The sequence below is a fragment of the Cydia fagiglandana genome, chromosome 12 (genome assembly GCF_963556715.1).
Source record: "Cydia fagiglandana chromosome 12, ilCydFagi1.1, whole genome shotgun sequence".
Taxonomy (NCBI): Eukaryota; Metazoa; Arthropoda; class Insecta; order Lepidoptera; family Tortricidae; genus Cydia; species Cydia fagiglandana.
The window spans coordinates 1,387,436-1,411,723 of NC_085943.1; the positions used below are offsets into that span (position 1 = coordinate 1,387,436).

Below are 24,288 nucleotides of genomic sequence, written 5' to 3' on the forward strand. Positions count from 1 at the left end.
TGAGTGCGTGTTCAGATAATTTTGAGCATCTCGGCCGCTATTCCGAACGGGCCAAACCGGCCGTTGGCGGATTACAGATCATTCTAGAATTTCTAGATTATCTCTAATTTATTTTATATTTGAAAAACATAATTATATCCATAAATATAATGGTGGTATAGATTTTTTATCTTATAACAGTTATAACGTTATCATTAATCCCAATCAGAACGAGATGCGATCCTCTAAGTAGCGAGTATTCTGATGACTTCGCAAATGACTTCACACGGACAGGTGTTGATAACTGTTTCCGTCCTCATGATGGATGGCCTATTACATACGCTAACAACATAACTGAGATATTTTAATGATATCCTGCTGAGATCCCCTTTGATAGTTTGATAGTGCTTAATGAGGTTGTCGAGAAAATAATTGAACCACGATACTTTAAATCTTGATACATTTAAAGAAGCGGTTTCTTGTTATAAAATGCAATTGAAACATAAAAACTAAGTGCGTTATTTTATTGCTTTCTTTTGGTAGGAACTCGATAAAACGCTAGCCGGATATATAGGTACGGGTCTTTTTTTATAACTTTTGATATTTTTTGTATACTAATACAAGTTTCAAATATGTACATTTTTCTAGGCATCATGACGAATCTAAAATGTGGTATCACACGTATTTTTAGGAGTATTATCTCTATTTTTCACCGTTTTCAGTTTCAAAATACAATAAAATGAAATAAATAAAACACAAATCAAAATATTTGACAAAATAATTTTATTTGTTCCCATTGTTGTATGTACATATGTTATTTTATTGTTTAAAATAAATAAACATAATAAAATAAAACTTTATTGTGAATCAAAAACATTATAAAATTCAAATCCTAATTTTAATGTCTTCCTCGGTAGCTGGAGTTGAGACTGCTGGAGGGATGTTATCGCTGAATGGCAATACTAAAGGTGCTACTACACTGCTGACAAATCAGGATCCAGACGGGACAATTTTCACACAATCTGATTGAATTGACAATTTAATTGTGTGGTCTGGACGCAGATAATTGGTTCGCCGTGACTATGAAATTGTGTACGCGTGGACGCTAAATGTGACTAACAATCAAACTACCAATTTAATTTCTATTGGTCCCAGGCCCAAACTAAAGTAGGACCAAGAAAAGTCTGCAGCGGATTTGATAGCCCACGCAGTGCAAGTGTTAATTATACGTCATAATTTCATAGAAGATTGACGTTTAAAATAACACTTGCACTGCGCGCGGGCTATCAAATCCGTTGCAGACTTATTGGTCTGACTAGCAAGTTCGCAGTTAAAAGTCCGGCTTCGAGTAACAGTGCCTTGAGCGAGAGCGAGGAAGTTGGCCAGGGACAACTTCGACTAGCCTTTCAGAACATTAGTTTTGCAGAATGAAGTAAGGCAGCACTTCAATCGGCGCGGGATAGTCCAGGGTGGTCGGTCCCTCGTACTCCGCGCCCTCGGCGTCGCGCCACGTGCCGCGAGGCAGGTACACTGCACGGGACACCGCTCCCTGCTCCAGCACGGGTGCTACCAGGATCTTCTCACCCAGAAGGAACTCTGGAAATATATTGGAATATAAATTATTTAAAAAAAAACGTGTTTCACGTTTAGAAAAACGCGTCTCTATAATAATAGGCTCCATAGTGTTATTGTTTTTCTTTTCTTTGTATGTTAATTGTTCTTTTCTTTGTATATTTTTACTGAGGTGTGCCAATAAAGAGTATTCTATCTATCTCTCGACGCTTAATAAAAAGCCCCAACGCTGTCGTGTGCAAGGCCTGTTCACTTCCTAAGAAAGTTATGTCCCCAAATAATTGCGCATGTGTGCGCCTTAAGCTTCTTTGTGTGCGTTGGCCTCCGGGAAAAAGTTGCGAGTAATAAAAATAAAAACATTTTTCTACAGCAACATTGCTCCCAACTCTGATTTAAATTATCACGAATTTTATACAATATTAATCATAAAACGGGACTTAAAACTTAATTACATGCGATTAATTTTTTAATGAATATTTGCTTCCAACTGTCTTTATCAATGTTCATAAAATATATGGAGGGTAGGTACGTCTACCCACCATAATAAAAAATATATTTGTCAATGACTCTGTCCAACTGCTGTGGTTAAAGTTCATAACGAAAATTTTATTTATTAACTCTTTAAATAATACATACAACGTGTACCGCTACGTACCACTTAAGACTGTAAGTCTGTACCTACATGGTTTACAGCAATGCACATAGAAAATGTGCTAAATGCGGAGCAACGGCTGTTGAAGCAGCCAGAGTGAAATTTACAACTTTAGTGGGTTCAGAAGGAACCGAGTCATAACGCATCTGGAAAGAGTATTAATTAACTGTGAAGAAATGTATGAATACAAGTTGGAAATCTGTGTAAAATGCCGTGTGTGAAGTGTAGTGTATCTGTGTGTAAATGTTAGAAAATTGAATCTTGTATGTACACCCTTATAATACCAACCAATGAATGTACGCATGTGTGAATGACACCTTATGTTCTTTAGTCTATGTTGCTACTCTATTTGCTCCCTCTCTCTTTGGTTTCGGCTGCGTTGATGGTCGGACGCGTAAGCTTTAGCTCCCATAAATTGTATTAACATATATTATTTACTAGATAATAAAGTTCATGTGCATTGTGCGAACAGTGAGTATTCTTTCTCCACCGCCCTGCTGCTGCGGAACCTCGTATCCGCGTAATAGGTTCTGGGCACAGTCACGATTGATATATATTCACTGTTCGCCATCACGCCATCCACACGTGGGTCATCATCCTATGATCGCCGGTAAGCGCATTCATCATGGCCGAGGTGAATCAAAACCAACCTCTCAGCTACTCTAACCATTCGATCGAAAAGCTACGTGGCTCGGAAAACTACCAGACATGGAAGTACCAGATCAGGATGCTGCTGACCCTGGACGGTTTGTGGGAGACTGTGGAAGGGACGGACGTTGACCCTTCGCACGTCAAACGAGCATTGGCTCGCATCGGCCTCAGCGTTTCGACCGCGTGCCTACAACACATCAGAAAGGCGACGACCGCTAAAGAAGCGTGGGATAACCTAAAAACTGTTTTTGAAAACAAAGGTTTGTACAGGCGCGTGCTGCTATTGCGGCAGCTGCATCGTATAGAGTACAAGCAATATAACTGCATGTCCCGTTACCTGGAAGCGGTGATGTCGCTGGTTCATCAATTGGCGGATATTGACAAAAACATAGAAGATAAAGAAGTGGTGGAACTTCTCCTTAGCGGACTGCCAGACGAATACGACGCGCTGGTAAGCAACCTCGAGACTGCAAATATCGCCGACACCAACCTCACCGCTGATATGGTGAGATCTCGCCTTCTTCAAGAAGAATCGAGGAAAATGGAAGGATCTTCCTGTGTAGATGAAGCCGCCCTGTTCTCCAAGGCAAGAAACACAGTACCCAGACAACAAAAACAGGTTACTTGTCACTACTGCGGAAAATCAGGCCATATAAAAAGCAAGTGCTTCAAATATAGGAAGGACAAGGTGAAGAATCGGTCGCTTCTGGCTACCGAGTCATCGAAAGCCTTTTTTGTGAAGAAGTCATCCTTTTACCTGGACTCTGGATGTTCCAATCATCTTTGCAACGACAAGACAATCCTGAAGGACTACAAGGAGCTGCCGGGCGAAGGAAGTAAAGTGACTTTGGCCAACGATGACTCTATATCGGCTGAAGGCGTCGGGGAACTGCCAGTGGGAGGCGTCATCGATAAACTTAATAAGGTATTATATGTTCCAAACTTGACCGCTAATTTATTATCTGTTAGTAAATTGTGTGATGTAGGCTATACTGTAGTTTTTACCAAAGAGAAATGTAATATATACAATAGTTGTAAAATTCATGGCAACCCTATTACCTCAGCATTTAATAGGAATGGTTTATATGAATGGGATGGGTGTAGTCAAGGAAAAGGAACTTCGCAAGAAGTGCACTCTTCCATGTTTTTGCATAATAGGCAAGATACACAGAGTGCTAATGTAGCTGTTTCTTCTCTGCCGGTTCAACTTCTGCATTCCCGTTTAGGTCACCTCAGCTTTAAAAGCATGTGTACTCTAAGGGATGATCCTGCAACTGGTATACAATTTCAGGAAACTTCTGGTGCGAAGTGTGAGACCTGTCTGCTTGGGAAGCAAGTTGCCTTGCCGTATCCCGTGGGCGAGGCTACACGTGCACATGTACCTTTGCAACTAGTGCATAGCGATGTAGCAGGTCCGTTTCAAGAAGACAGCATTGGAGGTGCGAGGTTCATGGTTACCATGACTGATGACTACACCAGGAAGTCACACATCTTCCTCATGCGTCATAAATCCGAGGTAATTAAACATTTTATTACTTACAAGAATTTAGTAGAAAAACAATTAGGATTGCCAATTAAAACTCTTCGGACAGATTTTGGGTCTGAATATTGTAACAAAAGTTTTGCTGATTTTCTTAGAAGAGAAGGTATTGTTCATCAGAAGAGTGTTCCTTACTGCCATCAGCAGTGTGGTGTTGCTGAGAGACTGAATAGGACTCTTCTTGACAAGGCTAGATGTATGCTATATGAAGCTGGTCTCAGCAAGTGTTTTTGGGGTGAAGCAGTTATGACTGCTGCATACTTAAAGAATAGGAGTCCAACAAGTGCATTGTCGGGACGTACCCCTGAAGAGCTCTGGACAGGTTCTACACCAGACCTCAGGCATCTTCACGTCTTTGGCTGCATTGCCTATTCCTTAATACCTAAAGAAAATCGTCGCAAACTTGATCCTAGAAGCAAACCTTATATTTTTGTTGGTTACAGTGAAACGACAAAAGGCTATAGGCTTTTGGATCCGTTGAACCCTAAAAAAGTGATCTTGTCTCGAAATGTTGTGTTTTTAGAAGATAAATTTTACAACAATTTAGATAAATTAAGTTTTAACCAATCTGACAATGAGAATATATTTTATGAATTTGAATTTATTTCTAATGATAATGATAAATCTAGTCATAATAATATTGGAATTCCTAATAAAAATAATGAGAATCTAAATAAGAATAATGTAATTGAAATCCCTAGTCAATGTAATGAAAATCTAGTCTCTAGTGAAACTGATGTGGATTCAATGTCTATTCAAAGTGAGCAAATTCCAATCTGCGACCCAGGAAGTGAAAAACAAATGTGTACTCAAAAACCTAATGATTCTTCCATGGTGTTTTCAGATTCTGAGGAATTCTGTACCGGAAGCGAGAATGAGGAGCCAGGCTGCTCTACTTCGGGCTCAGGTGACTCGTCGAGCGAGTCTGTAGTGCTGTCGCCGCGACCGTCACATTCAGGGGAAGCCCTGCCCCCAGCTGATGCGCCGGCTGTACATTCCTCGCGTCCCGTACGTACTACAAGGTCACAAAAACCCAAAAGGTATGCTGATTACACGTCAGACTACTCCATGGTAGCGCACGATGCTGCGTCTGTCCACAGCCTAGACATACCCTTATCGTATAAGGATGCTGTCACTGGTCCCCTTAGTGCAGAATGGTCTGCCGCAATGAAATGTGAGTTTGACTCTCTTATAGCTAATAAAGTTTAGAGATTAGTTGATAGGCCACATAATACGAACGTAATAAAGTCTAAATGGGTATATAAAATCAAAACAGATGCATCAGGTAACTTTGATAAATTTAAAGCGCGTCTTGTTGCCATGGGTTATACACAAGTCCCTGGTGTGGACTATAAAGACACATTTTCACCAGTTGTAAGACATAGTACAATGAGAATATTGTTTGCTTTAGCTTGTGAGTATGATTTAAGCATAGATCACATTGATGTGACCACAGCTTTTCTCAATGGAGACCTTGAGGAAACCATTTATATGGAGCTTCCACCAGGTTTTAATAATAACCATAAAAATAAAGTTTGTTTGTTACAAAAAGGGATCTATGGTCTTAAACAAGCTAGTAGAATTTGGAATAACAAAGTAAATAAATTACTGTGTGAAAATGGGTTTGTTCAAAGTAAACATGAACCTTGTATCTATATAAGTAAAGATAAAAATAGTTTAGTAGTAGTAGCGCTTTATGTAGACGACTTTTACATTTTCTCGAATAACGAATCCTGTAAAAATAATCTTTTAATTTACTACAGAGTGAATTTCATTGTAAGAATTTAGGAAATTTAAAAAGTTGTCTGGGCATCAATGTTGTAAGGGAGGGAAATGTATTAAAGTTAGATCAAAGCGACTATATTATGAAAGTACTCAAGCGGTTTAATATGGAAAATTGTAAACCTGTCTCTACACCTATGTCTGTAGGTTGTAAATTTGAATCTGAAGGAGAAAATTTATGTGATGAAACTTATAATTACAGAGAACTTATTGGTTCCTTGATGTACTTAGCTGTTTGTACCAGGCCAGACATAGCATATGCTTGTAGCCATTTAAGTCAGTATAATTCAAAGTTTAATAAAAGTCATTGGCTTGCAGCAAAACGGATTTTAAGGTATTTAGCGGGAACAATTAACTATTCCTTATATTTATAAAGAGTAGAGAATTGAATTTAATTGCATATGCTGATGCCGACTGGGCTAATGATGTAGATAGACGCTCTTATACTGGTTTTGTAATAAAGTTAGGCTCGAATTGTATACATTGGGAATCACGCAAACAGCGTTGTGTAGCACTCAGTTCTACTGAAAGTGAATTTATTTCAATTAATGATGTATGTAAAGACCTATGTTTCATCAAAAATATTTTGTTTGAAATTTTACATGTGAAACCTAACATCACTGTGTTCAATGACAATCAGAGTGCGCACAAGCTTTTACTTTGTAAAGAATATTCACATAAGCGTACCAAACACATAGATGTACGGTATCATCATATAAAAGATTTGGTACATAATAACGTGTTAACTGTAAAATACTTACCAACAGAAGTAATGATAGCCGATGTACTTACCAAACCGCTGAGTCTTTATAAACATTCCAAATTTATTCAAAGCATGAATATAGAGTTAAATGAGTAGGCATGTTTGCATTATGTGCGTGTAAAATCATTATATAATCGTTTATATTGTTTACAAATGTACATGTGCAATCGTAAAAATAGCATGCATTCTTTCTTCACTCAGTCCATGTTTGTGTCTCGTGAAAGCATGTTATTATACGAATGTGTATATGGATAGAGTTAGTCTCTACTTAGGGCAAGCATTATTGTAAATGTTAACTAATATAATTGATATTATATTAAGTTCAAGCCTTTTATCAGGGATGTGCCAATACACATTGACAACATATGTTAGTTTTGTATAGTGTTCTGTGTACTTATGTTGTGTTTAAGCATGAGACATTTGGTCTTATAAGTGTGAGGGGAAGTGTTAGAAAATTGAATCTTGTATGTACACCCTTATAATACCAACCAATGAATGTACGCATGTGTGAATGACACCTTATGTTCTTTAGTCTATGTTGCTACTCTATTTGCTCCCTCTCTCTTTGGTTTCGGCTGCGTTGATGGTCGGACGCGTAAGCTTTAGCTCCCATAAATTGTATTAACATATATTATTTACTAGATAATAAAGTTCATGTGCATTGTGCGAACAGTGAGTATTCTTTCTCCACCGCCCTGCTGCTGCGGAACCTCGTATCCGCGTAATAGTAAAGTGTAATAGGTAGGCATGCCTAATGTTATTTGTATAAAGGTACTGAAAACTTTGTGAATGCGCTTTATTAATGTCTATTTTTTTATTAAGTTGCCAGTTGCCAGTTTTCAGTGTATATTTTTATATGTAAAACATTTTTTAATAAATAATATATATAATGTTATAAACATAAACATGCCTTTTATTTAAATCAATTGATAATACCACAAACAAGGGGTAATATTTGCATCTTGCATATGAAGATAACAAATATGTTTATCAACAGAATTACTACCTACCAATACCCGCCAGGCTAAACCGGTTGTCAACTTTAGTTCCATTGGTACACAAAGACGGCGCCACTAGTATAAACGTATAAACGGTTGGGGACATTTTTTTGTATGGAGTTACCGTTCTTCTCCTAGTGAGTATTATATTCTTTGGTCGTGTGAATACATACATGGCTATCAATTTGTGCCATTCGAACGCTTTTTTAACGCGCGTTGAATAAGCTGCCGTGTGAATGGGGCCTAAGGGAAGATTGACATAGTATTTTAGTTGATTTTTTTAGCTGACTGTTTAGAACTATAATATGAGCTCTTATAGTTCTAAAACGGTCAGCCTAAAAAAATCAACTATACCGACCGAGGTTCGGTACCAATATTGGTTCCGAAGTTTGAACCTTGCTCGGTGCAATGAATTTTTCTTTAATTGAAAAATTAAAACCAATATTTTCTTCGCTTCTTAAAATGATAATTAGATTCCCCTTATTTTTGGAAGATATTTAGCATTTAAGTACAAAAAAGATAATCATAAGAAAATCAATGTGACGTTGTGAGAAAGAAAAAACCTTATCCTTGAAGGTTCAAACGGTAAAAAAAGTTAAAAACTTCATCAACCGCGCTCGTAAATGTCAGGTCGAGTTACATTAATTATGCTGTTTTTGTAAATATATCTCCTATTGTCCGCCATGGGAACAAATGCCACTTCTGATCGCTTAACTTGTGAAACAAACAGCATACGCGATTCACAAAACATTCAGAGCAAACTAGAGGGCCTACCGCGAACCATGTTCGACGTGTTGCCTCTTTGTCGCACTTGTAAATTCGTTCGTAAGTGTGACATGAGGCAACACGTCGAACGCGGTTCACTATCGGCCCTCAGGACCCCGATTAAATTTTAAAACTTGTTACGGTTTTGAACTAGTGGCGTCTCCTCTGTCAGTTCTGCCACTGCCAACGTCGTGCCATATTATGCTAATAGATGGCGTTAGCAAGCTAGAATGCAATTACGCAGAACCCTACATCGCGCTTACGGAGTTTCAAGTGTCAATTATCCTAATAGGCGTTTCGTTTTTAGGGTTCCGTATATACCCAAAGGGTAAAACGGGACCCTATTATATACTAAGACTCCGGTGTCCGTCCGTCCGTCTGTCACCAGGCTGTATCTCACGAACCGTGATGTCTAAACAGTTGAAATTTTCACAGATGATGTATTTCTGTTGCCGCTTTAACAACAAATACTAAAAAGTACGGAGCCCTCGGTGGGCGAATCCGACTCGCACTTGTCCGGTTTTTTATAATAGGTAGGTATGACGCAAGTTTTACTGGACTCATTATTTACCCTGCTGAAGTTTAATCCTTTCCATTTATAAGATTCAGCGTTTTTGTGTGGTTTTTGTAAACTACGCAATCGCATAGGTAGGTACCAGAGAGAGCTTTAATTTTTTACCTATAGGGTAATGGTATTGAAAATTTAATTTAAGCACATAAATAGTTTAATGGTAGACTTTCGATTTTAAATAGATTATTTAACAAACCAAAACAAATGCAACTTTGTGAGTTGAAATGGGGATCCACTATTTGTGCCTGACTGTAGGTTTAAGTACATTTTAATGCATATTGGGCCTTACTCAATATACGTGCTACGTACATAATGCAAATTAAGATTGGTTGGTTCTACAGCGCACTGCTAGTAGAAGAGCCGGCCGCAAATTTTCTAACCGACTTGATACCACGATGAAATGCACAATGGTTTCCCATAAAAGTGATGCTAAGTCCAAATTCGATAGTCTGCCACGGCGGAACTTGCCGAAAGTACGAAAAAGAAGGCCACTTCCGGTGCCAAAAAAGGGGGTTGATTTAACCCATCTGATACCGAAATAATAGTTATGGCAGCAGTTAGAAATTTACATGTAGACACATAAAAGCGAAGTCTGTCAGTATTTTTTTTGCCGGAAGTGCTTGGCAGACGCTCTCAAAGGTGGCCACCGGGACCCCTAATTTAACCCATCTGATACCACCATGAAACCAATTCCAGTCGGTAGGTATGAACCCTCATGTCAGGAATATATAAGTCTGCCAAGGCTTTTCCTGCCGAAACACCTTGGCAGACGAGATTATGTGAGCAAGGTAACCATCGGTTACCGTACACTAACCCATCTGATACCACCATGAAACCAATTCCAGTCGGTAGGTATGAACCCCCATTTTACGAATATATAAGTCTGCCAAGGTTTTTCCTGCCGAAACACCTTGGCAGACGAGATTATAAGCAAGATGATCATTGGTTACCGTACACTAACCCATCTGATACCACCATGAAACCAATTCCAGTCGGTAGGTATGCACCCTCATTTCAGGAATATATAAGTCTGCCAGGGATTTTCCTGCCGAAACACCTTGGCAGACGAGATTATGTTAGCAAGGTGTACATCAGTTACCCTACATCAACCCATCTGATACCACCATGAAACCAATTCCAGTCGGTAGGTATGAACCCCCATTTCAGGAATATATAAGTCTGCCAAGGCTTTTCTTGCCGAAACACCTTGGCAGACGAGATTATAAGCAAGATGACCATCGGTTACCGTACACTAACCCATCTGATACCACGATGAAATCAAGTCCAGTCGGTAGGTATGAACCCTCATTTCAGGAATATATAAGTCTGACAGGGCTTTTCCTGCCGAAACACCTTGGCAGACGAGATTATGTTAGCAAGATGTACATCAGTTACATGAAACCAATTCCAGTCAGTTGGCAGACTTGACTTGGCAGACTGGACTTGTCAAACAAGGTATCAGATGGGTAAATGTAGGGTAACTGATGTACACCTTGCTAACATAATCTCGTCTGCCAAGGTGTTTCGGCAGGAAAAGCCCTGGCAGACCTATATATTCCTGAAATGAGGGTTCGTACCTACCGACTGGACTTGATTTCATCGTGGTATCAGATGGGTTAGTGTACGGTAACCGATGGTCATCTTGCTTATAATCTCGTCTGCCAAGGTGTTTCGGCAGGAAAAGCCTTGGCAGACTTATACATTCCTGAAATGGGGATTCATACCTACCGACTGGAATTGGTTTCATGGTGGTATCAGATGGGTTGATGTAGGGTAACTGACGTACACCTTGCTAACATAATCTCGTCTGCCAAGGTGTTTCGGCAGGAAAAGCCCTGGCAGACTAATATATTCCTGAAATGATGGTCCATACCTACCGACTGGAATTGGTTTCATCGTGGTATCAGATGGGTTAGTGTATGGTAACCTATGATCATCTTGCTTATAATCTCGTCTGCCAAGGTGTTTCGGCAGGAAAAACCTTGGCAGACTTATATATTCCTAAAATGGGGGTTCATACCTACCGACTGGAATTGGTTTCATGGTGGTATCAGATGGGTTAGTGTACGGTAACCGATGGTTACCTTGCTCATTTCAGGAATATATAAGTCTGCCAGGGATTTTCCTGCCGAAACACCTTGGCAGACGAGATTATGTTAGCAAGGTGTACATCAGTTACCCTACATCAACCCATCTGATACCACCATGAAACCAATTCCAGTCGGTAGGTATGAACCCCCATTTCAGGAATATATAAGTCTGCCAAGGCTTTTCTTGCCGAAACACCTTGGCAGACGAGATTATAAGCAAGATGACCATCGGTTACCGTACACTAACCCATCTGATACCACGATGAAATCAAGTCCAGTCGGTAGGTATGAACCCTCATTTCAGGAATATATAAGTCTGACAGGGCTTTTCCTGCCGAAACACCTTGGCAGACGAGATTATGTTAGCAAGATGTACATCAGTTACATGAAACCAATTCCAGTCAGTTGGCAGACTTGACTTGGCAGACTGGACTTGTCAAACAAGGTATCAGATGGGTAAATGTAGGGTAACTGATGTACACCTTGCTAACATAATCTCGTCTGCCAAGGTGTTTCGGCAGGAAAAGCCCTGGCAGACCTATATATTCCTGAAATGAGGGTTCGTACCTACCGACTGGACTTGATTTCATCGTGGTATCAGATGGGTTAGTGTACGGTAACCGATGGTCATCTTGCTTATAATCTCGTCTGCCAAGGTGTTTCGGCAGGAAAAGCCTTGGCAGACTTATACATTCCTGAAATGGGGATTCATACCTACCGACTGGAATTGGTTTCATGGTGGTATCAGATGGGTTGATGTAGGGTAACTGACGTACACCTTGCTAACATAATCTCGTCTGCCAAGGTGTTTCGGCAGGAAAAGCCCTGGCAGACTAATATATTCCTGAAATGATGGTCCATACCTACCGACTGGAATTGGTTTCATCGTGGTATCAGATGGGTTAGTGTATGGTAACCTATGATCATCTTGCTTATAATCTCGTCTGCCAAGGTGTTTCGGCAGGAAAAACCTTGGCAGACTTATATATTCCTAAAATGGGGGTTCATACCTACCGACTGGAATTGGTTTCATGGTGGTATCAGATGGGTTAGTGTACGGTAACCGATGGTTACCTTGCTCACATAATCTCGTCTGCCAAGGTGTTTCGGCAGGAAAAGCCTTGGCAGACTTATATATTCCTGACATGAGGGTTCATACCTACCGACTGGAATTGGTTTCATGGTGGTATCAGATGGGTTAAATTAGGGGTCCCAGTGGCCACATTTGAGAGCGTCTGCCAAGCACTTCCGGCAAAAAAAATACTGGCAGACTTCGCTTTTACGTGTCTACATGTAAATTTCTAACTGCTGCCATAATTATTATTTCGGTATCAGATGGGTTAAATCAACCCCCTTTTTTGGCACCGGAAGTGGCCTTCTTTTTCGTACTTTCGGCAAGTTCCGCCGTGGCAGACTACCGAATTCGGACTTAGCATCATTTTTATGGGAAACCATTGTGCATTTCATCGTGGTATCAAGTCGGTTAGAAAATTTGCGGCCGGCTCTTCTACTATGCGTAGCGTAGCTTTGATGAATCGCCGTATTGTTAAGCCTCCTCCACACTGGTGCGCGAATCGCGGCGCGAAGCCGCGAACGCAAGTGTGGCGTCGATTTTCGCAGACAGCGAAATCGACTCCACACTCGCGTTCGCGGCTTCGCCCGCGATTCACGCACATAGTCTGGAGGGGGCTACAAAGGCGCTATCTAATTGTCAAGTAATGGGGGCATTAGTCAGTGCCACTTCTGGGTAATCGAGCGATTAGTCTGAAGTATGGCAGCAAAATATACCTACATCAATAATCTATGAAGTATTCTGAATACGCTACAGGCTAATTCGAAGGTATTAAGTGTCGAAATTGGCCCAATGAGGACCGTACGCGTTGGAAGGTCTGCCAATGTGCCATCTTGTGGGCTGAATCGGAAACATAAACAGGCCAAAGCAAGTGTTATCATCTACCGTTCTCGAACGTTTCCTGTGCTGTGTAATTATCCTTCAATGACATTTAATCAATTATTTTACTCCCTTGATCTCTTTTATGTAATAACGTCATACTCCTAATGTAATGTCAGTAATGTGTTATAGATTTAAATCGAATGTAGTTACTTATAATATATTCACTCACTTATTTATTCGAATAATGCATGTTGCTAGCTATTAAGTAATGTAATTCCAATTAGCACGTAAGGTTGAACTGTTAGTGTTAATTGTATGCAACAAATAAACAAATAAACAAATAGTAGATTCTGCCATCTTGTAGGTTACATCGGAAGCATAAACTTCACATTTAATTTTACACCTCGCGCCAAAAATCTGTCGGCTCCTGTGCTGCCCCCTATAGTTCATGCACGCTCCATATAGTATTTAATAGTATTTAGTTCGAAGAATTTCTAATACCAGTACAGAGACCCACTAAAATAAACTTCAATAGGCACAAAATATTGTTCCGTATGCCACTTTGCACGGCTTGTCGAATACACGATTTCGTCATGATTGACAATGGTCTGCTTTAGGAATGGAGAAAGAGAAATGTTATTACCATCCCAGGTAGCAAGGGCTGTCTCGTCCGTAGGGTCAAGCCACCAGATAGGCGCGTTCACTGGGGTACCATCTCTGACAGACGCCTCCATAGCCGCCACAATTTCATCGGCATAGTCGGCGTGAAGCTGAGTGTACTTCCGGCAGATTTCCACCGCCTGAAAACAAACATTTATGTTAATGTCCTATTGCTTAAAACCTAATTGTTAGCCCATTCACCTTTATTGCTAGGCATTAAGATTGAAAGTGACTACTATTGTGGCAGTATCGACCGTTTCAAGGGGGAGGCCTATGTTCAGCAGTGGACGTCTATGGCTGAGATGATGACGATGATACCTTTAAACGAGTAATTCTTGTACGAGCCCCGATGCATATGTTTTCGTCAGGTGACCCCACTTTTTGAGGTTCTCGCGTTTGTTCAAAAATAATGTTTTTGTTTAAAAATTACTAATATTTAATGCATAAACTAATGTAATTTAATTTTATATGGTAATACTCTGCAATAACTAAATCCAAATACAAGAAATACCGTTTGTACTGAAAGAAAAAAAAAATTTTTTTTTTTTGACGGGTAGGATTACAACATATGTGAAAAGGGCTATTACCAGGGAAAGCAATAGGGCTCTGCCAATGTACTGAAAATTTTGTTTCGAGCCCATGCATGCAGCAGTGCTGTAAGAGAGGACAATAATATAATTTGGACAACGTTTTTGAAAACTCCTTTTTTTCAGCAATAAAAGTCTCATGCAATTTTATTATACGATCAAAATAAATTATATTTACCTTAAGCTCACTTGCACCATCCCACTAACCTAAGGTTAACCAATTAAACCGTTAAAATTGTATTGGTATCCATGGTAACTCCAGGTTTAACTGGTTAACCCCGGGTTAGTGAATGGTGCAAGTGGCCCTTAATAATTTAACTGATAAGTTACACTGTCTCGTGTTTAAGATGAGCTTACATACCTAATCGTAAAATGTGTAGGTATCTAGTGAAATCGGAAACACTTTTACAAAAGTTTGCGTCACTTTAAATAAAAATTTCGCGCGATAGAAAGTCTTATTAAAATTGGATATCGGCCTCGACCTAGGCCCATTTCACCATATTGTTTAATTAATTTCCAGGAGTTTTAATGAAACCTTGTACGTCGAGAAATCAATAAGATTCTATAAGAGTGTTGTTTGCCAATACGATATCTCGAGGATCTGATAAGTTTTGATAAATGATTGCATCATGTTCAAGAAATTACCAGAAACGGCCATTTAAAATACAAAAATAGATAGAGAATAGAAGCCTACCTGTTATATTTTCCTCGAATATTTCCTACTATCTTGCTGCTAAGAGGGACACATATACCTATACCTACATATCTCTGCCTCTCTCAGCAGAAACTGAAACCCCATATACATAACGCAAGCAAGTGGGCGGAGGTGCGGGAGGGGAGGATTCGGGAGGAGTATTTGTGAGCAAACACGTAAACGAATACCTACTATCGACTATCGGAGCACAGATGCCAAAATATGAGGTAGCGGCCATATTGAATGTTTGCGACGTTGGAGTAACATAATGTGGAAGTGCTACTAAGGAACGTCTCTTTCATAGGAATTTGACCTTAATGCTGGAATTTTCACAGCCTGCATGTGCCACAGCAAGTGTCATTGAAAACTTTGTGCAGAGTTAAGTAGATAACCAGCGGCATCAGATCATCCGGAATGTATAAAACTATTCTATAAGACACTACGCACAGGGCCGTCTTAAACTATACTGGGGCCACTGGGCACATAAGAATTTGGCCCTTTTGGAAAGTAAAGAAAGCGAAAAACTAACATTTTCTACTATGATCTTCTATTTATTATGGGTAATCAAATATACCTACTCAGTGGCGGATTTCCCATAAGGCACAGTAGGCCCGGGCCTAGGGCGGCGAGATATTAGGGGCGGCAAATTGTGACAAAAAATTCGCTGATGATAACAAAAATTACTCAAAATTAGGCCAGGCAACGAATTCTCAAAAAAAGGTACCTATAGAGGGAAATGCTTAAAACTCAATTTTTGACTTTGTACCTAACTTTATTTGGACTATCTAGGAGGTGAACATATCAAAAGTCCCCGGCCGTAGCCCTTGAGCCGGGGGAAGAGAGAGGTTTGAAGGTCACATTTTTCAGTTTTTCGTTTATATCTCGGAAACTATGCGTTCTAATGACATGATCATTATACAAAATGAAAGTTGGTTAAATTTGCTACAAGCTACAATTTTTACGATATCTGGAAGGCCCTCCTCACTTGTGCGCGAATCGCGGCGCGAAGCCGCGAACGCGAGTGTGGCGTCGATTTCGCATATTGTTGACGCCTTCGCGCCTTGTTCCCCGTTTATAGGGTTCCGTACCTCAAAAGGAAAAAACGGAACCCTTATACTCGTGCGTCTGGCTGTCCGTCTGTCACAGCCTATTTTCTCCGAAACTGCTGGACCAATTAAGTTGAAATATGGCACACATATCGTCGGTGCGAATAAAAAAATCGCTATGTGTTTTTTACGATTTTTCGATTTTGGCATATCTAGATGAATTCCTTTTTAAATTTCCCGTCGACCCACATAAATATTTTTGTTATATCTTTATTCGTTTTGAAAATAAAAATTTCGCTATGTGAACACAGAACAACATTTGTCCAAAAAAATAACAGAACAGAAACAAAAAAATAGCTTTGTGATTTTTTAGCACATAACGATATTAAATGCCTTGTTTTCCGTCGAAGGTGATGGCGATAATGTTGCACATGGCGATTTATTGTAGAATGGATTACCCGACATAGACCCTAAAATCCGCTATGTATCATCTATTGTAGAATGGATTACCCGACATAGACCCTAAAATCCGCTATGTAAGTATCATCTCTCGTACTATGTTACTTTGGTAACAAATCGCTATGTGTACAAACTTCACATGACGATTTTAATGAACCAAATTTAAGTCGCTATGTAGCAAAATTTGGTTAAAATAATTATATTGTAATAAATTACATATAAATCTGTTTGTTTTTTTCATGAGTATCATGTAAAAATCATTGATCTATCAGAAAAAAAAATACAGGCGCAACAAATATATTACAAATAGGAAAATAAACAGTTATTTTTGTCTCCTGAAAAGTAGCTTAAAAATACATGGCGAATTTTTTATTCGCACCGACGATATGTAATTATGTAAGTTGGTGACCCAAAGATGGACGTGTAACGTAAATAAATGAATTTTAAATATGGAGGGCAATTTTGGGGGGTAAATGAGAAAATTTAAAAATAAAGTTTTTCAAACTATATCGTGTTACATATTAAATCAAAGAGCTCATTGTAAGAATCTCAATATTTTTTTAAATAATTTTAGGATAAATAGTTCATCAGTTATTCAAGAAAATAGGCAAAAAAAATCTTATATTTCTTTTTAGATTTTTTTGAATGTTGTTGTAGGTACATAAAAAGTGAATGTTATTGGTAAAACTGTCATTTAAAATGAATAAGTATTTTCGTAAAACCTATGTTCCTATGATCATGTCACAAGGACGTATAGTTTCTGAGACAAGCGAAAAACCGAAAAATGTGACCTTCAAACCAAACCCCTCTACTTTTGATATGTTCACCTCCTAACGAGTCCAAGAAAGTTACCAAGTAAAAAATGTGTCCCAAGCATTTCCCTCTATAATATATCTTTTCGTTCATCATCATCATCATCATTTCAGCCTATATACGTCCCACTGCTGAGCACAGGCCTCCTCTCATGCGCGAGAGGGCTTGGGCTATAGTCCCCACGCTAGCCCAATGCGGATTGGGGACTTCACATACGCCCTTGAATTTCTTCGCAGATGTATGCAGGTTTCCTCACGATGTTTTCCTTCACCGAAAAGCTTTCTTCTTTTCGTTGCCTGATCTAAATGTAGTCAACATGATGGGTGCTGATGCTGAGAAAGGGGCGGCTACAAGGCTTGGGGCCTAGGGCGGCAAAGACTGCAAATCCGCCACTGTACCTACTGTTACTGTCTGTCCTTCGGGGCCCCCTGAGGATGGGGGCACGGGCCCCGTGTGCCCTTATGATAAAGACGGTACTGACTACGCAGAGTATGAATGCTGGTTAAAATTTCACCCTGACGACGTCCGACCTCTTGAATTTTTATGGTCACCGGCCATCAAGTGTACTGTTTTAATTACCTCATCATCATGGTCCCAGGGCACGAAGGAGTACTGCAGCGAAGGCATGAAGACATTGGCTTGCAGCCAACGAATGAACAGCTCCTTGCTTGGCTTCTCGTTGTATCTGAACAAACATAAAATATAAGTAGTTATACTTAAAGATTAATACTAAAATGATTTTAAATACGGAACCCTGAACAGGTCTTGTTCATAAGTTCTAACTTCTAACCATTCGGGTTTAAGAACAAGAGTCTGATAACTACCTAATTGATCTGTCGTGACCAGATCATAGACTGATAATTTCATGATACGTATGACATCTTACAATTGATCACTCCATGATATAGGTTTGGATACTTCATTATGTGGCGATCCAATGATTTCATGAAATGATTGTCACATCATGAAATCCATAACTTAAAAAAAAACCGGAAAAGTGCGTGTCGGACTCGCCCACCGAGAGTTCTGTACTTTTTAGTATTTGTTATTATATAAGCTATATCACGGTTCATTATCGTGTCCGTCTCATGAGATACAGCCTGGTGACAGACAGACGGACAGCGGTGTCTTAGTAATAGGTTCCCCGTTTTTACCCTTTAGGTACGGAAACCTTAAAAGCACCAAAATTCCTCACCCATTTCCTCCGATCATATCAGGCAACACCAGCGTATAACCGTTCAGGTTCATAGACAGCAGTGTGGTCACCAGCGTCGCCAGGCCGTTGTTGAAGTCCCACAGCGTGTCCTTGTCCACCATTCGGACGAATACGGGCAGGTCCTGGGTCCTGTGGTTACCAGAAATGGGGTTTAATAAGGATTGAGCAGAGATGATGATGAGGACTGATCCAGAGGCCGTGAGTTCAAGTCTCGCCCAAGACAGTAATTTTTCCACTTGTAAATGTATTCTGATCAGAGATGGTTATGAAAGCGGCGACGCTTGCTGTATACCACAATCAGAGTCCTTTTTTAAAGCTAACTCCTGCACAAATTTTGCAATAACAAAGTTTGAAAACTCCGCACGGCTTAGCAAGAGACAGACTAGACAGAGTGTGAGAGTGCCACCATAAACGTGCGACTTTTATAGCACTTCCACATTTTTCGCTACGAAATCGCGACTTTCCAAAAAGCTGTGTGATTTTCCATTTTAAGTAGTACGAATTACCTCATTCCGGATCGCACTTCGATGGCGGGTCCGAACTTGGACACTTCTCTGACGTAGGTCTGTACGATATGTCCCGGGTGCAGGTCGATGTCGCCATTTTGTACAGGGATCTACCAACAAATACCAAGTGTACAGTTAACGAAAAACAATGAAGGACCCTCAAGTCCCAACAGGGACCGTAGCTAAGATCTGCTACCATCCATTTCCACTACGTGGCTGGTGTTCTCACGTGCCCTCAATGTGTGCGGAGGTTTTCACCTCGAAGATCGGCTACGTCAACCATCTTCGGGCGCACTAGCTCCAAACTAACTAGGAGTCGAAGTCGGTCGCCATGGTCGAAATCGGCCGGAAGGATCGTAACTCAGAGAAATTTGCAATATTAAACGGCTAAAAAAGGTTTTATCCTCCTCTAGATGCCTTAGTAAGTAAATTGCGAACACCACGCATTGAGTATTAATAAGAACGCAAATCTTGCATAGTGGCTCCGAAAAATCTTATGTAGTAGGGTCTTATCTCAAATACTTAAATAAAGGTGAAACTTACCTGAGGAGACCAGCTGGACTCTCCGGCATCAAACTTCAGCGTATCAATATCGTACGTATCGATAAGGTTTTGGAGCCTGCTGCTATACCACGCAGCTGCCTCCGGATTGGTAAAGTCAATGTAACCGGGAAGAGATCCGTTATTGTTCCACCAGGTCGAATCAGGGCTACCCTCTTCATTAAGTACCAAGTAGCCGTTTTCCAGAGCCTCAGAATACCAAGGATCACAATCCTTGTTAATAAAAGGATGCACCCATATGGCAACCCTAAAACCCAAACCCTTAATATCCTGGATAAGTGTCTTAAAGTCAGGCAACTTCCTCTCATCAACGGTTAAGGATCCGTAGCAGATTTCCCAGAGATCATCGATTTCGAACTGAGCGTTAGGGAATCCGCTGTCCTTGATCTCATTAGCGAAAGCCCAGAGACTGTCCTGGTCGATTTCTCTGGAGTATCTCGCCCAGGTAGACCAGACTGGGTACTGGATCATGCGATAGTCAGGTATGCCTGATGGTTTGCCTAGATAAGTGTCGACAGCGTGTTGGTGCGCAACTTTAGCGTTCGCGAACAGCCAGATGTCGTATTTGAGGACATTGTGGGTGCGTCTAGTGGAGTAAGGAGCGGTGACTTCAGCAATGAAGCATATATGATTGTCTAGGTTGTTGTGGTAGTCGACGAAAAGGGGTGCTTCGGGGTGAACGTAGAAGTAGTGTCCGGCGGAGTTGAGCCAGTAACGTTCGGAGACGGCGGCGTTGTCGTCCTCTTTGGAGATGATGGAGTACTTGTTCAGGTGGGCGTGCTGGAGGGGCCAGTATTGCTCCTTCTGCTCGGGGCCGGCGTACCATTGTTTGTTTCCTGTGAATAGTAAGATTGGTTTTATTCTACGTGTAGAGAGTTTACAGCAATAAAAAAATTGTTTTATTAAGGAACTTGACAATGACATGGTCCTCTTGCTGCTAATAATGTAAAACATGGTAAATATTTCCATTACCCAGTTGAAATTTCCCACAGACGAAATGGCCCCCCTGCACCTTACTTAAATCATTGTAATTAAGGTGACAGCATGCAAGGGGTCATCTATTGGGCATTAGCATGTCGGACACTAGAAGTCTAGAACGTTTACCTAAACAGCATGTTTTAAACTATAAATACTTAGATACTTAATCGTCTTGTTCGAGATGAATCGAGACGTGTCTGAAAAGTGAAGTGTTTGTTGGTTATTTAATCTTATACGGCTTGTTGCTAACCGTATCTCATGGAGGTATATAACCACTCATGATAATAATAAATAACAAACAAACCTTTCAAGTAAATCACCTGTCAAGATATTTAAATAGGAAATAAGTAAATTGAAAGCTGCAACTTTCGAGAATAATATTATGCAATGTTTGCATACGTGTTAATAGGTATATATTAGCCTCATCTATCTTTATCTGGTGTACCTATTCCCATTTGTCCCCGGTCCACGGGTGGGCTTCAGACCCGCCAAACTTAAACAGCAGTGGGCGGGCGGGGCACATTGCTCGAAGAACTGACGGCCGCTGGGGCAAAAAGGTTCTCGAGTGGCGACCGTGTACCGGAAGACGCAGTGCGGGCAGGCCTCCCACAAGGTAGATCGACGTTCTGGTGCTGGTCGCCGTAAACCGCTGAATGCGGATAGGTCCAGATCGAACGTAGTGAGATCCTTGGGAGAGGCCTTTGTCTAGGGACGTCTTTTGGCTGATGATGTGATAATTATGATTGTATTAATATCCCCTCATGTGGCAAGATGCCTAGGTTCATTCTCATCTGTGCCCGCCCCTTCACCCCTTAAGTATACTGTTATTAGGAGTACACATTCTAATAACTAAACTTCCGTGAGACACAGACATATTAAATATCTTAAGAACGGGTCACTCACGTATTTTAAGTCGAAAAACGCTCGACATGTTTCACTCCGTACCGAGGAGTGTCATCAGGAGCTTGCGTTACAACACTCCTCGACGACACTCCTCACACACACTCCTCGACACTCACTCACTGACACTCCTCGGTACGGAGTGAAACATGTTGAGCGTTTTTCGACTTAAAATACGTGAGTGACCCGTTCTTAAGATATTTAATATAGGGGTACACATTCATTAATTATTAATTAACTCACCAAAGTCGAAGCAGTCTTCAAATACCAGGTCACTAGGTCCGTCCCAGGTCACAGTGATCCTGTAACCGCCGCTGGCCTCGTCGAAGGTCGAGGTCACGTCGAAGGTCACGGAGTCGTCGACGACGACGTTGCGACCTAAGATGCCCAGGACGTCCGACACTCCGTTATCTGAAAAAAAAGTGTGCAAACTGAATGGATACTAGATAGTGTTTGTACATTGTCCGCTCCGATATCATCTTCATCATACATAAATAATTAGAAGCTGTTTTTCTCCAAAGGATACTATTACTTATTCTGTGCCAAAGGTCATCCGACATCCGCGGCGATCAGTGGAGCGTCCATAGGATGTTGTAGCGCACACGATTTTGTCATTCAAACAAATTCAAACGGCCGCAGACACTCGACGCCAAAGTTAGTTTTTAGAATTCCACGATATTTGTATTTCCAATAATTCATTCATATTGTAATTTAATTCATTAGGAATTTATTTCTTTACATTTTTTTTAATAAATCAGCAGAAGTAAGCATACCTATGTTTCCTTAAATCTGTGCACTTTATGCACGCGCGTCCACCGGTGAGATAAAAGTCAACTATAAATGCTCCTCAACCAACAAGATTCCGCTTTTCAGAGAATTCTCGTTTTTTTACAAAAAAAAAATCGAAATGCATTGTCTTTATGTATAATTTGTAGATTAGATACGTACATAAATCATAAAATAACGCTTAATTTCGTTACTGTTATATAGGAAAAACCTATAATATTTTTCACGGAGTCTTTATTTGGAGGCTCGAGTCCTTTTGAGTTGCTCTTAAAAAGGACTACAAAGGACAGAAGTCGGGAGAAGTTTTTTAAGCGCAGAGTCTTAAAACGAGCTGTGCCTACATCAAATTCTGACTCAAAGGACTCGAGTTCCTACATGTAAACACTAGAGGCTCGGACATTGCTCGGACAGCACTAGAGTTAATGTAATAAACGGGTGGCCCTGACGCCTCGGCCCCGGAACGGCCCGGTCACGGTGGCGCTCCTGACAGCTCCTGCGTCGGCTCGCTCCGGCCCGCCCCTGTCCGGGCACGGCCCGGTCTAGCGTGAGTCATCGTGTAACCACCACACGACCACCGACACGCCACATTTTGCAATTAGACTACTGACCATCAACGATGGTGAGATGGAAGCCACCATCAGCATGCTCTTCGACCAGCAGATTCCTGGTGTTTTGGGCGCGCGGCGCAGCGCACAGCACTGCCGTCACTCCTGTCGAAAAAAAATTTTTTAGGCCTTGGAATCTGGTTGTCATTGTCCGCTGCATAGAGTCTAAGAGTAAACTCATTCACTGCCAGTTACACGCTACGCTTGTAGAAGATAACGTGTTTGTTCCGGTTTGTAGCGAAAAGCTGGAGTTTTCCTCTCATCTAATCGAAGGTTAGCTGGAAGAGATCCCTTATAGGGATAAGTTCGCCTTTGTACTTTCATTACTGTAAATTATTTTTGTAAACCTGTGTTGTGTACAATAAAGTGATTACTACTACTACTAAAAGCGCCTACAGAGACCCCGCAGAGTCACTGGCAGTGAGTGTGTTAGTAGGAGAATACGTGCTGCAAAGGTAGATGTAAAAACTGGACATTTAAGGTGAGTAATTACGCCGTATGGCGCCATCTAGTTCAGCTGTCGATTCCGGGCACGACTTCTTAAAGTTTGGCAAGGAATTTGATCTTCCCGCTCGAAAAGTTCACTACATTATAAAATCCAAAATTTTTGTATCATAAGGTTGCCTACCTGCCAACAAAAGAAACAGCTTCATTTTCAAAGACCCACGCTACACTGTACTGAAGATGTCAGCTTCTCCTAATATTTATATCATCTCAAATACCTACTTACCTATCCCAATCTGTCGCTGGCGATAAGCTTATCACGTCGATAGCATCCCATGACGGGATAGGAGTGATGGCGGAATTTTTTATCGTTATCTTGACAAAATTGCAGTGGTGACAGGTCCTTCGGACTAATAGTGGCTAAGTACATGCGCGTGTAAATGCACAGGAGGCTAATCCAAACTTACATTGAGATTTCAAAATGATACCGACATGTCAGTGGCGTAGCAACAACCGTTTAAACTTAAATAACATATGGAAATGATGACGTGCTTTTTGACGTATCATTATATGATGAAGCGACTTGCACCATTCAATAAGACCCGGGGTTAACCGCGAAACCTGAAGTTACCACGGTTACCAGTACAATTTGATACTGGGTTAACGGTTTAACCTGTTAACCCCGGGTTAGTGGGATGGTGCAAGTGGCGCTTATTGTCTTGGCTGCGACCCTAGCCAGAAACGAATATCTACAAATTATAACTGAAATAAGAGTC

General features: G+C 40.7%; 1 protein-coding gene across 1 annotated transcript; it reads right to left on the reverse strand.

The window, feature by feature from the left end:
• Positions 1-1,361: 1,361 nt before the first annotated feature.
• Positions 1,362-23,731, reverse strand: LOC134669350 (myogenesis-regulating glycosidase-like). Its single transcript, XM_063526864.1, has 9 exons — positions 23,697-23,731; positions 23,072-23,173; positions 21,921-22,088; positions 19,782-20,635; positions 19,239-19,348; positions 18,712-18,861; positions 18,096-18,201; positions 13,901-14,057; positions 1,362-1,575 (listed from the first exon to the last, which is right to left on the reverse strand). Exons 1-9 carry the CDS (start codon positions 23,719-23,721, stop codon positions 1,394-1,396), a joined length of 1,854 nt encoding a protein of 617 aa, XP_063382934.1. The 5' UTR covers positions 23,722-23,731; the 3' UTR covers positions 1,362-1,393.
• Between the last annotated feature and the right edge of the window lie 557 nt (positions 23,732-24,288).